This window comes from Lissotriton helveticus, chromosome 3_1 (assembly GCF_964261635.1).
Source record: "Lissotriton helveticus chromosome 3_1, aLisHel1.1, whole genome shotgun sequence".
NCBI lineage: Eukaryota > Metazoa > Chordata > Amphibia > Caudata > Salamandridae > Lissotriton > Lissotriton helveticus.
Genome location: NC_136061.1, coordinates 1,424,790,195 through 1,424,810,206, shown reverse-complemented (window position 1 = coordinate 1,424,810,206; position 20,012 = coordinate 1,424,790,195). Strand labels below are relative to the sequence as shown.

Sequence of the window (20,012 nt, the reverse complement as noted above, 5' to 3'; positions counted from 1 at the left end):
TGTGATTTTTACATTGTAAAACTGTTTAAGGTCTTTTCAATAGTGATGTAAGGTACGTTAGATAACACTAAAGGCTAACATGTAACCAATCTTAGTCTCTGCATTATTTTTGCTTTTCGACAAATTAAAATTACAAACTACCTATTCAGACAAATGAAGTCATTTTTACGTCAATTAAATCAAATATTTTGTTAATATCTTTTAAAAACTTGCCTGATATGCCACCATTGAATGGCCCTCTAGTTTCTCTGGAGATTTTTCACAGCATACAAGTGGTTCCCATTCATTATATTCTAAGGAAAAAATACACGTGCACAAATTAAACAGGTTGTTACATGTTGCAATTGTACTAAAAATACAGCGCCCCAATCAGATTCCTACTAACTCTGCAATGTTGGGTCCTTTAGGGTATTCTGTGGAGGACTGATTAAGCAATGAGATAGACCCAGATGTGTTCCAATGGGCTGGCTGCTCACTACCTATCTGCTGTGACCTCTGGGAGTGCCACTGCTTTAAATGAAGACTGGTGGCTGCCATCCGACTCTGGGATTTCTTAGGAGGGATTGCCATACATATCTATTCACAATAAAAATCAAAAGCAGAGAAAATTTGATGGAGCCCTTACTCTACGGGCCTCAGTACGAATGCCCCAGTACAGCCGCGTTAGTGTGCCCTCCTCAGTAATTGGCACAGTGCCCTTCTCAGTATTCGGCACGTTCAGGGCGTTGATAACACTCTGCAATTCTCAACACTTGGTCACAACATCTGGCCAAGCCGACAAGACCAAACAACAGCCAAAAGAAAGCAGTCGGATCTGCCTCAAGAACCACACCCTCTGGGTGCTGAACAATCACCAGATAGAATGTCTCCTATATACAACGACAGCATCCAGTACATGAGGTTTTAAACACCCGGCTTCTATATCTAGTTTTAACTTCCCACATTTGGACAGATTAATGCCCCTGTTAGATTTTAACATTTATTTTCATAGACTACATCATTAAATGGAAGCATTCCTACTTTGTGAATATGATGAAAATCAAGACCGTTCATGTGCTTGTACAAATATCTAAAAACAAATAAATCAGGATATTTTAAGTAGTTAGTCATTTATGAACTTTTATTAACCATGGCAACACTGACCCTCAAAATAACTGGACTGCAAAATGGTGAGGATAAAATATGCAAGATAACCAATTAGGCCAGAGAAGTATAAGCATACTTACCTATTCTGTACCGCCAAAAGTCACTTAGCATGGTGTTATTCCGACCTCCAAATATGTAAATAAATCCCCCATACATTGCACAGGCATGCTTAAATCGATCGCATGGTGCCAGTGATCTCTGAGGTATGGGCTCCCAGATCCAATCTCCAGATTCTTCCTTCATTCCTTTCTATGGATGTCAATCATGTGAAATTACACCAGACAGTTTCCATAAATGTAGTGACAGGAAACTCATTCTGGGAGCTTCTTCTAAAACCAAGGAGTTTCTGCAAACACAAGAAGAGAAGCAGACATTAATTTTCTCTTGGTTTAACCACGGGTTATGTCCTTAAAATAAAAAAAATCTACACAAAATATTCGTTCTGTGGGCTATTTCACCAAGTTGTTTTCTAATCTGCTACCATTTCTGAATGGCGGATTTTGCGTTGCTTAAATGTCAATTTTTTTTCACCAGAAGTCGGTATGGCTTGGGCGTTCTAATATTTATAGACCGTATTTGCTTCCTCTTCAATCTTTACAGAGACATTTTACCCTCTTTTGCATTTCTGCCCAATGAAGGTCCAAGGTGGTCAAATGACTGTCATAAAAATGTATTATGGCTATTGTGAGGGTGGACTATCAGTGCACATGCTTGTTCTTTTGGGACGCTCCTCAAATCTCATTTAAATCTTTTCCCTGATTCTTTCAAATACATTACTTGCTTAGCATGTAAAATTACATTTGACACTGTCTAGGTTTGTTTATGATGCCTCTCCTTCACCGGGTGCTTACATGCCTCCATACCTTTCTAATGTCAGAGGGTAACAAAAGGAATAATTATATAACCCGATATACAAGAGGAAGGTTCGATGACGAGTGTAAAAAGCATTAAAAAAAACTGTTAAGAAAATCGCAGTCTTTTTACAGGCTATACCCGTCGGAAGAGGCAGCCAATAAAGTTAGATTGTTGCAAAGGTAAATACATGACCCGAATTAAAATAAAAAAATAAAACGTTTTTATGATAAAAAATTGAATAAAATGTTGGAAGCCATACAAGCTGAGGATTAGAGAAAATTCTGGAGGTTGGTGAACAATTTAGCAGACACACACACACACTGCATCCCCTATTTATAAGATTGCTGAAGGAGATCGGTTAACACACGTAAAACATGCAATGGTTTTGCCTTTGTTAAAGTTTGAGCTATTGGCAAAGCTTGTGACCATTTTTTTTTTTAAACATAAATAAATGGCATTGTTATTTGCAATGCCACTAGCTTTATCTTTCACAAATGTCCCCCAACACATACCCACACAGAGCCCCCCCACACACTGCGAGCCCCACCACACACTGCGAGCCCCACCACACACACTGCGAGCCTCCCCTAAACACTGCGAGCCACCCCCTACACAGAGAGCCCGCACACACCGAGAGCCTCTTCCACACACTGAAAGCCCCCCCTACACACTGAAAGCCCCCCCCACACACAGAGCCCCCCGCCCACACAAAGAGAGCCCTCCCCTTGTTTGACAATGTACACTAAGCCGTAGAGTTTTATAAAGCTTTGGAGAGAGTTATTTGCAACTGTTCATTATAAAGAATATATTCCTTTCTAACTATACAATGGTGGACAATATATCTTATTGAAGCCACTCTCAGATGGACGCAGGCAGCTGCTTAGAAACTTTTTTAAACAACATACACAATGAGGTCAAGGTCTTAGAATGTGAGTGCATGTACTATTGTAAAACACTAATAAGACACACAGAACCATGCATAGGCACAATATTGCACAGTGACTTTACTAGTTTAAATAACCCCATAACTTATGAAGAATATGAAGATTGATGTATAAAATGTTGCATGGATGAATGGATGTGTGAAAATGTGGGTGGATGATTGATGGGTGGATGGATAGAAATGTGGATGTCCAAAGGATGGATGTATGGATGGAAGGATGAAAGGGTGGATGGATGCAGGATGGATTGTTGAAAGTGTGGATGAATGGATGAAAGGATGCGTGGAAGGATAAAAGGGTGGATGGAAGAAGGACGGATGGAAGAAAAGGTGGATGTATGGATGGATAAGGCTTCCTGTGTAATTACTGAAAGGCAGGGGTAGACATTAATTATTGAAATACACGTTTCACTGCAGCCTGTCATGCTTTGCTTGACAATGGAGGGTTTTTTGCATCACAAGCGAGCCAAGTATGCGCAAAGTTCTCTTAAACCAAATAATCGGTTTAACAGATACCAGCTTCTGGTGTAGCCAGATTAATATGCCATGTAATTTTCCTAGACCACTTTATATAGACGTTTGCAATTAAAACAAATTCGTTTTGTATTTTCTAAAAGGTAACATTGTAATAGGGCACATATGGATTTTATATGCTTACATGTACTTTTCGAAATTCATCAATATAGTATATAATCTTTACACATCAACACCATAAAAATGCACTTTCTAGAGTTCTGCAAATAATAAAACGTTAGAATGAAGTGTCACATCTGTTGTTGGTGGATCCTACACTGCTATAAGTCCTACCATTAATTAAAAGGACACGTTGTATTACTTTCTTAAATATGGTATAATTGGTCTAAGTACAGATGATTTAGTAAAAAGGGATGGACTCAAATTCTTGAATCAATATTGAATCAGTCGATTCCGCAGGTTTCCATTCCATTGTTTTGATTTTGCCTGCGACGGAATAAGACGGTAGCAACCTGTCATTCGAGACAGAAAATATCGTGTGCACTTTTAAATTGAGCTAACTCGAATACTGCGAAAGCCTATTTGTGTGTCTTCCTCAGCATTAACTGTGCCTCTCCACCCTCAACCCGTCCACGCCTAGGCAAGATTATGAGTTTTATCTTGTCCAGCACCCTTAGACACTCTCCTATCTCATGCCAGACACCGACACGGTCGTTTATACCTGCGTGGTAATCACGGACACAAAATCACCTGGTGGTCTATACTATATGCATAGGTTAGGGAGGACAGGAGTAGTGGCATAACTATTAACAAAGGGGTTAAATGGTGAATGAGGCGGGAAAAGGGCAATTCTGACAATTTGGTGTGTATTACAAAAATAAAACAAACTTTTCTTTATGACCAGTTATCAACAGAAAACAGGAGCAGTAATTTGACTCAAGGATTAGTAGGCCATGTGGTACAGCGGAAGACTAAAGTGTTTGAGCTACTTTTCGCTGTACCACATGGGCCAATTGACTTCGCAAGTATAAACATTGTCTGCTACGCACTAGTAAGCAAGTAGAAACGTTTTCTGCTACACACTAGTAACACACAAACTCTTCAGGACGGTGAATTAAAAAATAAAATTATATATATCACACCGGGATGTCTACCATCGCAAGCGAGAAATATCAATACGCCCCCGTGTTCACTGGGTAGTGCTCACCAAACACACTCGAGAGGTTTTCCTTTAACCTACTAGCAACGCTGTTCGGGAATACTCCACCTATTTCAATTTTAGTTGTGGGATTTAAGTGCACCCACAGATGTCAGCTACTACATCATGAAAAAAATGATGTTCCTCCACACCACTCCTTATCCACGGATATTTGAACTCGTGTTTAAATTTGGACGTGTATAGAAGGCCACACAAGTTGTATTGTTTGCCCCGCCGAAGGCTACACCTCTCACAATCCTCTATCAAGGCCACGGATATATATCCTTAGTACCCCACTGTAAATTTTATTGGCTTTAATTAAAGACACTCCGCTCTAATTAACTCTGAAACCCGAGCCTGCTCGGGGACGCCGCTGTCTGCTTTGATATTGTCAGTCCAGATGTCCTAATAAAACCCCCTCCTCCGCCCAAATCCCAGGCGCCGAACTAGAAACAAAATGCAAATGAAATGTAAAAGCTAAAGTAGCGCCGGCGGTGCCATCAAGAAAGGTACCTCTAAACTTCCCTCTTTTATGGCACTGCGAGAAGACCTCTCCGGGATAAGGGAATGCAAGCTGAGGAGCACAGATCTTTCACACTGTAACCCAACCTCCCTCCACCCACCAACATGTCCAGGACTAGGTAGGCCACGAGCAACCAATATTACCTCCCATAAGCAAAAGGCTCGCCTTTCAACCGTTTGTGACTTCACAAAGTCTATAGCGCCCCGACGAGTTAAGGATGTTATTAGTAATAATGGCCCTAAAATTCCTCAAACAGAAGGCGGAAATAAATCTCCCGGTGCCACAACACTCCACCGCCCTAGCACCCCAGCCTCAAACCACTAAAAGGCAGAGATTGCTTATTTAAAGGGTGATTTCACCACGCTTTGTCTAATAATGGTTCCAACAAGCAGCACGCTACAGAAAGTGTACACACATTAACGCATTGGCGCTATGTCCCTTCCACCACTCGTACAGGGGGGTCTCAAAACACGGCCGGCTACTATTGTTGTACTGCGCTTCCTTTGCATCGCTGACTCTTCTAGCGCCTAATAAATAATTAAAGCCTTAAAAGCAGGTCTAGGCTCCACAGCTCGTTTTCCCGGCGCGTGGAAGCGCAGCGGCAGAGCCGAGACGGTGAAAAGCGGCCCTAGGCGCTGCGCCCACCCAGCCCCCCTGCCTGCGCCCACCCAGCCCCCCTGCCTGCCCGGGAACCTTGTGCGAGCTGCGAAGGGCACACGAGGCTTCCTTCCGCGAAAGCTATTCCCACACTAAGCATTAGGGTGTTTTCCATGCTAATTGAGTCACTTAAAGCGCTTTCTAATTTAACTTTACAAAAAATAAAAAAAAGCCACACTGCGGCGATTTACATTTTTTTTTAGGATATTGAAATGAAGACGAAAAACTGCCGGGTGGTGAGGCCGCCCTGAGGGGGGCGGGAACGGCGCACGGATAGCGGGAGGGGGGGGGGGTTAATTAACCCTTTGTGGGTTCTCCGTGCAGCGCTCATTGTAGCAAATAAGTTTCGGTGACACAACCTGGCTAACAACCCTGTTTCAATATGCACGAGGTAAACGGAGGGGGGGGGCGGAAAGGCACGGAGAGCGGGAGGGGGGTCGGGAACGGCCACACACTGACAGCGGGAGGGGGAGGGGGGCGGGAACAGACACGGACAAAGCAATAAACAAAAAACAAAGCACTCACCTGGACATCTTCCGGCAGATCTCTTGCTTCCTGCTCTCCACTCCTCCTCCCGATGACGTGGTGGAGGCTCGGCCGGCTGGGCCAATCCCAGCGCGGCCCTGGCTGGAGGCGGACGGCTGCTTCTTTCGGCTGGCCGGCCTGAGGAGAGGGAGGGAAACGGGCTGCCACGGAGCGGGAGGGAGGGGCTATCGAGCGACTTTTGTGCAATCGTCCCGAGCAGGAAGGCAGAGGCAGGTGCCGGCAATGCCGGACCAGATTCGGGGGCGTTCCCGGCTTTCGGCTGACGTCGCGTGACGTAGCCAAAAGGGAAAAATTCTCGGGAACGCCCCCGAATCTGGTCTGGGATTGACAGACAGAGCCCTCTACCAATGGCTAGCCTCCATTTATGGAGCTAGCCAATGGGAGGAGGGGGCGGATACCCGACCCCACATAGAGATATCATTAGATTTTGCTAGCGCATGCGTACTTCGTACGCATTGCGTAGGCAAAACCTAAAAATGTATGGCCCAACCATTGCAAATTATCCAATATATGTTTATATAGTCGATTCAGCGACTTTGGAGTTATTTTCTAAAGCGCACATCAAGAATATGATAGACTGGGTTCAATTAAGTAGAGCTGCAGGATCGAATAATATTCCAGCAATTGTTTTCAAAACAAATATGGATTGTCAGGCAGAGAATCTGAAGTATCTGCATCACTGGATAGCCAATACGGGAATTATCACGGAGGGGCTACGTGACAAACCCCTTACTAAACAAGGTGATGGTAGAATAACAGCAAACTAAAGGCTAATCAGTCTTTTAGGTGTGACAGCAAAAATATTTTAAAACATCGTGCTCACAAGGCTAGACAAATGGATCTTAGAAAATAAGCTCCCAACTTTAGAACAAGGTGGCTTTCGTTCAAGACATTCGACCATGGACCACTGTTTTGCATTATGTTGCACACTATTTTGCATTATGCTGTTTTTTTAAAGCTAGGACCACTTTGCAGGCTAGCATTTGTCAAAACATTTGTCCGGCAATGTAGGAAACTGGCTATTTATGTGGTGTACCAAAATAAGGTGCACTATATATAGAAAGTGCAGATGACCCTTATTGGCTTATTGCGCTTAAATAATTTCAAAAGCTGTATTTTCTGGTAGTGTGAGCAAGCAGTTTAGGCTTATCAGAGGGTAGTTTTAAGCATTTGTTCGTACAGACTGCATCAATAAATAAGACATACCTAAGGATAAACTCAAGATCAATATAGAATAATAACATGTTTTTATATAATTATTAACAAGAACCTCATAATCAGGGAAGTCCTTTTAGACAATATCAAATTTTACAGTCAAAACAATAGAAAATGACAGCTGTCAAATTGGAGGCATACACCTCAAACGCCATAATTTTTTCCTATGGGAGAAACATTCACTGCACAGGGTCACTTGCAAACGACTTACAGGACTGATCTTCTGGGCTTAAGGTGAGTAGGGGTCAAGGTCAGGTGCTTTTAGCGGTGGTAGCCCTGGACGATACATGCTGTATGTAGTCAATGGGAAAAGTACCTGTGGAAAAGTAGCTGCAAGGGTGGACTAGGGGACAGGCCCGGCATAACCCAAAGGGGGGTTTTCACACGTGGGGGGTCTGAGGACAACAGAGACAACATTGGTTTCAATGGCTGGAGGCATTGGGTGCATAGGTATTGTATCCGGAGGGTAGTCAAGGCTCTCACGGTTCCCGGGGCACCTGTAGAAGGGGAAAAAGAAACACAGCAAGACTACTTCTGGTGTGGAGCTGGCCTCTAGTGAGGCCCCTTAAAGTGCAGGTTGGTCTTCGTGGTGGTCTCCAGATTGAACACAAACAGTCTTGATGCTTGCAACAGAACCTGGTAGCCTAGGTATTTGTGTGGGGTGGCTACTGATGTCTCGATACTTGGTGGGGATATGGATCTGGCATCCTGGAGCATGGAGACCTCTTCCTGGATGGCTGTTGCATTGGTGGACCCGGTGGTCAGCAGATCAGTGTACATGAAGTTGAGGTTGGTGCCTGCAGGCAAGTGGCTCCTCCACTTCAATAGAGATGTTGGCTGATTAACGAAGTGCTGGAAGCGTACTGATGCTTTTCGAAGATGTACAGCTGCAGGATGAGTTGGGTCTAGATGACTGTTGGGATAGGAGCAGGCAAACAGGGTTTAGTGCCAAAGTCCACAGCTTGTCCTCTGTTCTCGAGTTCTTCAGCTCTTGTTTGTCGTTCTTCTTTTGGAGTCAGTCAAATCTGAGTTCCTGGAGTCAGGGGCTACCTAAATACTGCATTTAGGTGTTTTAGGGGATTAAAGAGAAATATCAATGGGCTACTTACTCTTGGGGTCACTACGCCTCATAGTAGACCACTTCTTGCAGGCAGTGGGCATAACCCTGTCGCAGAGTTCCTAATTTACCCAAAAACAAAATGATGGAATCCTTTTTTAGTGGAGCACATCAGGGAGCCCACCTTAGGTGTGTGACTACCCTGGTAGTACAACACGCCTACTTGCATAGCTAATTTCCCACCTGTCTTGATGCAATATTGGCCTCGGGCAGGGGGTAGCATATCCCAGGTCCCAATATTAAAGGCGGCAGAGGCTTTGAAGCCCCTGGCCTTGATATGCTAAATCACTAGCCTCCTTGCTGGAGGAGGTGAGAACACCGTCCGCCACAGCAGACATTGTTTCTGGCCTCAGAGAGTGTGTGCTCTCACCTGCATGGGGTCAGAAACATGTCTGTGGAGGCAAGATGAACGATACCAGTCAGCCAGCACACTAAGGGGCTTGTAGGTTTTCAGGAGGCCACCTCTAAGGGGCTCTCTGAGTGCATGTTTTAATAAATTCACTACTGGCATCAGTACGGAATTATTAAGACAAACTGTTTGATACCAAACACCATAGATTTCAGTAAAGCCACCATGTAGCTGGGGAATTCGTAATGACCAGTGCCCAGTACAGATACTCAAGATGACTTCCCCGTACACTTGTACTATCTAGTACTTGAACTAGATATCACAGGGGCACATCTGCTCATGAAGATGTGTCCTCACATATAATATAATGCACCTGCCTTAGGGCTATAAGGCCTGCTGTAGAAATTACTTACATATATTGCATGCAGTGTCTGTGGGCATGGAACTTAGGGTGTGTGTAAGGTTGTGCTTTCACATTTGTTTGCACCATTTCATGCAGCCTGCAAAGGCAGTCAGCAGGAGTTTGGTGGTGGGTCCCTTAGGGTGGCACAATACATACTGTATCCCTTATGGACACTCTTTAGTACCAATGCCCTAGGTTACAGGGGTACCATTTAATAGAGACCTTCAGAGGTGCTAAAGGTCTTGCCAATTGGGGTACAACTGAACAGTTACCTTCGGGAAAGAGCACTAGTCCTGTGTACCTGGTTAGCAGGAACCAAATTCACTTGAGTCAAAATTGCATCAAATACCTGGCAAAACATGGGGGTGACCATGTCAAAAGGGGCACTTTCCTACAAGTAATAGTTCAGAAAAAGAAGCAAATCCAGTCTAAGGCTGATGCAGACATATCTTCTCTAGCCTTTCAAAACTGAGAGCGGATTTTGTTTTACACCCCATCACGAGTAGCGGTGTGAAGTAAAAAATAATGGTCATCATGGGAAAAAAGGATGTCTTATCAGTAGCTAACCACAGCTGATCCCATCTCTCTTTCTGATTCGAACCTCCAAAATGGATGTTATTTAGTAGAAAATGTAACTACATATGCTAAAAGTTATTTAGAAACATAAAAAAAAAACAGGGATTGACGAGGGCGTGGGTACCGCGTAAGGAAGATGGCCTCCTAGTCACCGAGCTCCGCCACGCCAAGAGACATATACGGCCCAACAAAATGCCTCCAGCAGCCCATCAATAGATACCCATGGTCTTTTAAGATACAGAGCTTCTAGGGACCTGATTACTACGCTCCTACGACGTGCAAAGCAACTTTTATCCTGCAAGGTGCTCCCATGCCGATTGCTCCACCTGACCATAAAATGGCTGACACAGGGACGCCACTCAGCTGAAGATATTCCCCCTAAGATGCTGCGTATTTATTGGTGCCCCTATGTCAAGAGGAATGGCATATACTGAATATAGAGGACTCCATTTGCACTGTGGGTGACTTGGATTTCTCACACCTTTATACGCAGGCCAAGATACTGAATACAAAGACCTCTAGCCTATGTCTGACTCCAAGATGGCTGCAACTGCCTTCTAAGGCACATTCTAGTAGCTTCCATCGGTGGTAATAGCTCTGTAATATCTACTAGGATACCAGGTGGAATCTCCCCACAGCCATATCTACCCTACACAAGATTATTGCCCAAGGGCAAAATCCTGTATTTTAACTATAAAACCATGCTGCACGCTGCTGCACCTGAATGCAATCGACTAAGTGAGGTACAAGGGCGAACCTATGATGATTTTTACAGCTGTAATTTGATGCACCTGGCACTATGCTCCTGAGTGGGAGTTAGGGCTCCAAGCGTGGTTCTGAATTCAGGAGGCTCGTCCTCCTTCCTCATCCACTATATCCGCAACAACTATTTTGACTGCTGCAAATAATACGTAGCACGTCATTAGGTAACTTAGGAACACCTTGCATGTGTAATTCGGCAAGGCCTTTTCTCTTAAAATGGCGGACCCCAAATCCCACAACACCAGAGAAGTGAGGGGAGGGGTAAAACATCCAAAACCAGTGAAAAAAAGATCCAAACAAGATCCCGCTGACTCAGACTCCGCCATCAAACTCAAATCCGATGATTTTGCAACAGTAGATTTAATAATGCAGAAACTGGACAAGCTAAACGTGCTTGCATAATGAACAAAGACCACCACGGAAACTATGCAGTATGAACTCATAACCTTACAACACGAAACACTCTCAGTGGGTGGCAGAGTTTCGAAATGGAAATACATGGAAACACCTTGGAAGACAATAAGCACAACTGCTCTAAATCTTATTTGACCATCAGTGCAAGACTGGTATGGCTGGGAAGGAACATTACTGAGTTGGAGGACAAGAATAAAAGGGGCAACCTTTAAATCTTTGGTCTCCCTGCAGGAACGGAAAGGCAGGCCCCTTCATTTGCCGCATTCATAGAAAAATGGATTCCTCAAGTGCTAGGTCTAAGCTTCTCCTAGATTTTGAGAGAACAAGGGTGCACAGTGTTCCTACACACAGAACCAAAACCAGCAATGTCCCAAGAGCTCTCATATTCCGACCTCTTCAATATTCACACACTGAGGCAATCCTTACTCAGATAAAAAAGATGCAGAGAATCAAATGGCAAGGCACCTCCATTGGGATCACCACAGAATATACTACAAACACTGTCAAAACACTTAAAGTGACAAACTCCTCAAGACTTAGCTACTCAATTTTCCTTCATTGGCCCACACTAATAAGAACAACCTTCAACAGGAAAACCGCCGTCTTTAAAGAACACAAAGACTTTGACTCCTACATTGCGGACATTCTGGACCTGAAAATATCCTCCTAACTCCCTGCAGGGTCGCAATAACAATCCACAACTGGTCTTGCCTACGAACTTCCTCTAGTTAACCGTAACCAAGGATCCCCTCAAATGGTATACTTTAACCTACTAAGCCACTGCTCCTCCAGGTACATTCTAATATCTAATATCCTAAGAACCTACTCCTCCAGAAGCTGCCAGAAAGCTAATGTACCACAGGAGGTATTTACGTCCCTGATCTATCTGTACATACTTGGTACTTGTTACTAACAATCATACACCAAACTATCGTTGTGGACCCACATCCTCAAGATGGGATATATGTTCTTAACTTCACGTGGTATGCTTTTATGTTACAATAATAAACATTTAATGCCTTACGCAGCTCACTAACCACCAACCTACCAATTACCATCTAACTATCACCACTAATAACTCTAGAAAAAAAATATTGGATTTCTGGAGCCTAGATCCTACACATTCAGCTGACTTTGTTCTCATCGCTTTGATATGATCACAAGCCAAAGAAAAATGTTCTATATGAGTATTACTCTTTGTTTAATATATTGGTACTCGTACATATGTCATCAGTTATCCTGATAGACACGGTCTAATAATAAGGAGTATGATGGACAGCCTCGGGTTACTCTTTAACTACACTTTGAATTTTGGTCCCAAGACGCCCATGGGCTAATCACCACCTGTCTCTTATGACACATACATGTCACCTAGCCACAGCTGTAGCTATCTAGTACTCTTTATAAACTAGCATAGGGTGCAGCGCCACAGGATCTCAAGAACCTAGGCTCAACCACTTGTAGCCCCTACCACCCTACCTCAGACAGGTTCTTTCATGTACCCGTACCGGATACCTAGATACTTGCTTTTACTTTACAGACCATCTCTACACCACAACCTTCTCTTAATCCTCTTTTTCTCTTATCCCCTACTGTTCTATAGCTCTCGCTTTCATCTCCGTACCCTCTACTCCTTCCTTCAATCCCTGTCCCTTACCTCCTATGCAAACCTTGCCCCCTAATCCTCCACCCCCCCCCCCCCCCCCCTTGGATCCCCACTCCCGCCCCACCGACTAAACACCCACAGACCACCAACCAGGGACATTACAGTCGCAGCCTACATCTCACTACGATGTACAACATAAAGGTACTCTCCCTAAATGCGAGGGAACAAAACCACCCAACTAAACACCAATAAATCCTATTCTACACTCACAAACTTAAGGGAAACCTTATACTCCTTCAAGAAACTAAAGTGGACCTGAAAGAGGCCTCTCTCCTAAAGAAAGTATGGGTTGGAGATTTAGTATGTACACCAGCCATCAACCCAAAAAATGTCTATTATCCTCATCTCCAAAAGCTCTGGCCTTAATATCTCATCCTCAGAAGCAGACCCCAAAGGCATGAGGCTCCTCACCAAGTTACAGAAAGACTATACTTAATTATGGTTGTGAATATTTATGCCCCTAATAAAGACAACCCACCGTTCTGGTTGAACCTCAACAAAAAAAGATCAAGCTTGTCCTCCCAATGTAGACTCACCTTAGGAGGGGATTTTAACGTACCGTGGGAAGCCATCTAGGATAGAAATTCTGCCTGCCAATTCAAACACACCAACTCTCACCAATAGATGCTAAATAAGTGTGATTCTCTTAAACTAAAGGACATCTGGAGACTATTCAACCTCACGGGCAAAGACTACTTGTTCTTTCCCCATTCACACAATACCTAGATACTTGCTTTTTCTCTCAAATAGATCATATCCTAGTTGATAAAATGCACATCCCAGCCACATTTTCCCCTACCATTGAACAAATGCTTGTTTCAAATCACATGTTTATTTCCTTCTTATATCATACTTCCTGCATTACAAGAACCAGAACTCCTCATGGAGGACCCTTCATTTGAGGAAATAATCAGAAATTGAATTGAAAACTACATAGAACTTAACAGAAACTCAGGTCCTAATCCCCAAATATTCTGGGATGCCCTGAAATGCACTATATAGGGATACATAATCAAAGTTATGGCTAAAGAAAAGCAAAGTAGACAATAAAGCCCTCGATCAACTTGAAATAAGAATAAACACATTGGAAAAAGATTTTAAACAATCCAAAGACAAAACACATTTAAACACACTTACGAAATTAAAATATGAATATAATAAAATATAATATAATCTTAAGCAACAAAGCACGCTTATTAGTCCAACAATATAAAGTCATCAACTTCTGCGGACTAAATAATGTCATCAGAATTCTAGCCTCCTACCTAAAACAGAACCATCAGAAAACAAGAATAACCTCTACATGGCATCCCCTCAATGAATGAGAAAGATACCTTTGAACAATTCTATTGCACCCTCTACTACAAGAGCATTAATATACCCTATGAAATATGCTTGGAATACATTCAAACAAAATGTATATTAAGAAGCTAGATGAAATGACAAAACCTTTTCTAGAACATCCAATATCCCACTATGAACTTTTTAAGGCTATTAAAAAGATGAAAGGCAGGAAGGCTCCTGGCCCAGACGGCTTCCCAGCCTCCTTATACCAAACCTGGAGTTCCTCCCCTAGAAGACCCTTTTCGTCCACTTCTTCCCATGCACCATCGAGGGCTTTGCCGCTGAGGCAACCATAATAGCTATACCCAAAAAAAGGAAAGACCCATCTAACCCCAAACACTATAGCCCTATATCTTTTATAAACATCGACTGCAAAGTATGTGAAAACATTCTAGCACTCAGGCTGGATCCTATCTTCCAAAAAATAATACGCCCCTCACAATCTGGATTCCTTAACGGAAGAGTCAGTGCTGATAACATTTTAGCCATTCCATTGAAAATGCCCATCATCTTGATCAGCCTGCTTCGGCGATAGCATTAAATGCAGAGAAGGCCTTTGATAAGGAATGTTGCATGTTGTGGAGAGCTAACAGGGATCACAGACTGACACCTTTTGCTAAATACCATATTTGGATGTAACTTTGTACCTTACGGGATGTCTCTCACTCGGAGTGTATATACAGCAATTTTCTGCAAAAATCACTTTCCTTAAAATTACTTTGACCTTTGCTCTAGAGGGTCTTTGATATTCATTGAAATATCCTGTTCAGAGGATGGTCTCAGGTTCATCTTTATTGAGACCAAATCCTCGACGCTCTAACCCATTTCCTTTTGGTCGCTGTTAAGATTCAAATCTGGGAGATTTCTGTTCCTATGCCTAGGACATTCTTTAAACTATTTACTCTTAGGAATGGGTTATTGTCAATTTTATAACTAGAATAATTTAACTGTCTATCATTTCTTTTCTGATATCAATGTTGAAGTATCTTCTTTTGTTTGAACCCCTAATGAAACCACTTTTGTATGATTGAAAAATATAAAGATACAGTAGATACACCCGTTGCATTGATTTATTTCTTAGCTTAAGGAATGGAGATAATTTTGCTTCGAATTTTGTTTCGAAAATTGGTTTCCTTACGTCATGACCAGATGTTTAAAAAATAATTAGAGATTCTACTTGAATATTTTTTTTAATATATCCCTTGTAGGCATCTTTACCTGGCACTTATTTACCCAAGCCCACAAGGGTTATTGGGTTGCCCATTTTTGTGTAATTAACATCAAACAGTAGGCACGCATACCAAGCATGGTTGTGCCTATAAAGTTAGGCCAGCGCTTTTAAAAAAAAAAAATTGTTTACAGATCCTCGTTAGATTGGTAATAAAAAAAAGTAGCACAGTACAGGAAAAGCAGAATGGGGGCAGAAGCAGCACAGAGTGCAGGGGTGGGAGAAAGCAACTAAAGGGCTGGGAAAAGCAGTACTGGTGTGGAGAGGGCAGCAAATAGGGAGACAGCAACATGGAGCAGGGTTGAAAAGCTAAGAGGCGAGAAAGAGAGGGAGAGACAGAGTAGAATGAAGCTGGTGAAGAGAAGCACAGGGCCGAAACAGCCCCAGAGGGAGGAGGGGAAGATGCACTCTCTGGCAAGTGCAGCAGACATGAGAGAAGTACACAAGGGAGACTGCTGAAAAATGTACGCACTGGAGTGCTTAAACAAAAAGAAAAAACTAGTGCTTGAAAAACGAGCGGTGGAAGGACAGAAGTAATACGTCCATTCTTCAAGGGAGGGACAAACACAAGACTAAGTAAAGCCCACACAATGTAATAGAAGCAAGCAAATGAGTTACAATCAAGCGAACCAATCAAGTAACAGGCGTGCTCTAAGCCCACTGTGGCTGACAATAGGTTTTCTTGCCTAAAGACCTTTTGAGCTGTCTGATAGGCAAAATCTATAAAGTAAGAAGTTGGAAACCGCAACAGAGGGGCAAAAAAATTAAGGTTAGGCAGATGTAAATAAGACCTAAAGTTACAAATGGAGAAAAAACAATTAGAATGCAAGTTTCACTGGAGCACTTCCACTTTTTCCTTAAAATTTGATCTGCTGTAAATTTGATTGGTTCATTACATAAAAACAGCAACTCTTAACCCTCGTCATGCTTTTTCTTTGTCAGTACAACGTGATTATGGAGTACATTGTTGGCAGTAATCCGACAGCTTCTGTTGATTAGAAACCTGCTGTGGTGCCTATGCACTGGCATGTCATTGTGTAATACGGCTCTCCGTGAAGTGGCACACTTTACTTATCACTTTACCTAGCTATTAATATCCTAATGCTTCACTGCTATGATTGACGCAGTCTGCGGATACAGTTACATTGTTAGATTCTGTGGCTCAAAATCTTATCTCCTTCAGATTACTCCAGACTCGCGTCTGTTATTTCTGCCACAAAAGCTTATCAAATCAACTGCAATGCCTTTGAATGATTTACTGTAAGACAAACACAATCGACTGAGCAAATCTACTATTGCATTTATTTTGCTTACAGGTGCAAAGCCATAAAGTCTGATTTCCACTGAATTATTACAAATACAATAAACGATCAGTCTAAAATATAAGGAATTGTTTCCAGATTTACATTCGAAGCCAGACCATAAGTAATCTAAAGGCTTCTCAGTTCAGGAAAGTGCCAAGCTCTACATTGCAAAAATATCTCATAATACTAAACGTGCGGTATAAACAAAAACGAAGGAGTTAAATGTCAATTATATTTTGTGGGATGGAATATTTCGCGCCATGCGGTGAAATACATTTTGAAATAATATAAACTTAGGAATAGAGTTTGCCATTACATCAAGCAAGTCAACATGATGGAGTCAAATGCTGACTCTAGAGTACAGTAGCTAAATCCGTCAGGTTTTTTCATGGTCAGGGAACCATTCCTAGCTACAAAACAATATACTCCAGAGTTTTTATGGGCGGCAAGCTTTCTTACTGACGAGGTGGTATGGTATCTCGTTGGGTGCAAGGTGGTAGGTAGAGTCCACTCCTCCAACCAAAATGCTGGATCCCCTACCCAGTGCCCTCCTACCCAAGAGGTTTGTAGCCCTGATGTGGTGATTCTACTATCTCACTGGGAGTTGGGTGGATTGGGTTTTGAACGGTTCCTTTGCACTTTGATCATAGTCCTGCAGAACTGAGATATCTGGCAGGCACTCTTAATCCAAGACTGTCCTTTAATACAAGTCAACCAAAAGTAGAGTGGAGGGCAACTTGACGCACACTTGGCAGCTTGTTTCAATATTCTAATTGCTGTGTCCTGGAGCAGTCTAAGGGAAACAAGGTAGGATTATATGAAAGAAAAAAAAGCACAAATCTGTGTCTCACTTGGGAAAAACCTTTGTAAAACTGAACACATCTCGAAACAAAGCCAGTAACATTTGTTCTTAAACAAGCATCAACAAAGCCAATAAATATTACCTATGAAACCTATTAGGAATGTTTTAGCCATGCTGCACAGTGAATGCATGGCTGTAAAAAAATGTCAAAAAAGTACTATGATGCAATGTCAGCACAAATGCACACGCCTACAAAATGAGGCAAGAATTTTTTTTATTACCAGTCCGAGATGGGTAGTAAATAGATGAGGGAAATGCACTTTTGTTGATATTGGCCCAAAGTGCTTTGTTGTTGTTTTTTTTAATAAAAAAACAAAAACAAATGCCGGAGAGGGTTGGGGTCAGGGACCGGGTGGTGGACAACACAACATATAGGGAAGAAGGGCAAGACAGAAGGGTGCATGTGTGGTGGAGAAGAACAAACCAGAGAAAACAATGGAGAAGCACATGGGTGGGCGGGATGGGGAAGCACGCGGACACCGAAGGGCTGGCAGGCAGTGATGGGGAAGCACACAGACAATGGACAGAGTACGAGCTGTGAGGAGGGAGCACACAGACAACAGAGGGTAGGTATGCCAACGGAATGAGGGTGGGGAAGGAAGAATGGCAACAAAAGGTGGGCAGGCTGGCAGGGATGAAGCAAGAACAGCAACTGAGGGAGGGAGGATGAGGCGGGGAAACACAGGAAAGAAAAAGTCTGGAAAACACATGGACTCTCATAAGTGTGCGTAAACAAGAAGAATGGGTGGGCAGGATGGGGAAGCAAGCGGACAACGAAGGGTTGGCAGGCAGTGATGGGGAAGCACACAGACAATGGACAGAGTGCGAGCTGTGATGAGGGAGCACACAGACAACAGAGGGTGGGTATGCCAACGGAATGAGGGTGGGGAAGGAAGAATGGCAACACAAGGTGGGCAGGCTGGCAGAGATGAAGCAAGAACAGCAACTGAGGGAGGTAGGATGAGGCGGGGAAACACAGGAAAGAAAAAGTCTGGAAAACACATTGACTCTCATAAGTGTGCGTAAACAAGAAGAAAAAAGTAGAGGCTGAAAAAGGAGCAGTGGTAGAACGCAAGTAAAGGGCCCTCGCTTCAGGGGAGGAACGAACAGCAAAAAAAGAAGAAAAGTCACAGAAGCCGACAAATGATTCTGTCAAAGCCAGCCAACCATAAGCAATTGGCAGGTCCTAAGACGACCATAGGCTAACAACATCTCTCGCAACAGGCAGCGCATATGCTTTCTTAGGCGAGATCTGAAAATGAACTTCATCATTGAAAAAAAGAAAACACAATTAAAAAAGTGTTTTAGTTACATGCCCATCTTAGACAACGGGTCATCTTAGTCAAAATACATTTTCAGTGGTTAGTTCTGAATGTGTAACAGCAGTTGGTCATTATAGATCACAGAACTCTGCTCAGCACTTGTCCACATACCTGCCTTCAATGGCACAGTCCCGCATGCAGACCTCTTGAAGTACAAAGATGATAGCCACACAAAACAATCAACACAGGAAGGATCAACATGCCAGCCAACAGTTATGAAATAGAACATGTCACAAATTCTTCATTTTAGCATTGCTAAATGCAGGTCATAACATTCAGAGCATTTGTTTAGGCTACTTTGGAGCCTTTAAAACGTAAATAAGTTTCTAGTTTGAATTTTCGCCAAAAAGTGCACGATACTACAGTAGAAATGTCATTCTATATGTAAAATACTGGGTTTTAGAGAAGCCAAGAGAGGTTGTTGGCCACAGTTCTTTGAGCTTTTGTTCTAATGAAAATCTAAATAAATATATGTTTGTGTATAGACATCCTATATTTTATCAAACGGCAGCACTGAAAACTAAAGGCCAAGAGTCGCTTCAGTGAAGCCACCAAAGTAAAACAAGCACTGGCATAGCCAATAGGTCTCGCCTTTTGGACCTTATAAATGTTTAGCCGTGCAGCACAATATCCTGGGTGCTGTGCCACCAGGGATGGAAGAGTCCGCCCTAGCAAACCTGCATATTGTATTTATTTTTTGAGGGAAAAGTATGGAAGGATTGGGACTTTTAACCAAGTATTCTCTCAGTCGCGACTGCCACATCAAGAAGGTGGGGTGGGGGAGGGTGGCGGTAGGAGGACGTGCAAGCGGGGGTAGAGGGGTGGGAGTAAAAATAATATATTTTTTTTAACTTTCCCCCGCAGCCTCCGGCGTTGAAGGCTGCCTCAGAGCTCTCCCCGAAGTCTCTGGGAAGGTAGAAGCTGCTCAGCCAATCCAGAAAAATCTTGGCTTGGAGAGCAGCGTCTGGATTATCTGAGCGGCCTGCTTTGCCACTCCAGACACTGCATTCAAGCCTGAGGCATTTCTCCAACTAGGCTGTGAATACAGCCGCGTTCACAGCAATGTTGCGCATGTATGTTTGGACAGCCTAGGACTGCCGGCCAAACATAT

At 43.0% G+C, this 20,012-nt stretch overlaps 1 protein-coding gene across 1 annotated transcript in view; it reads right to left on the bottom strand.

The window, feature by feature from the left end:
• Positions 1-20,012, bottom strand: part of LOC144823501 (kelch domain-containing protein 1-like) — a 348,734-nt gene that overhangs the window by 294,604 nt on the left and 34,118 nt on the right. The window contains exons 2-3 of the mRNA XM_078682075.1: positions 1,227-1,492; positions 214-293 (exon numbers count right to left, since the gene is read on the bottom strand). Coding sequence (XP_078538201.1) covers positions 214-293; positions 1,227-1,389 — 243 coding nt within the window. The 5' untranslated portion in view covers positions 1,390-1,492. The remainder of the gene's footprint in view (positions 1-213; positions 294-1,226; positions 1,493-20,012) is intronic.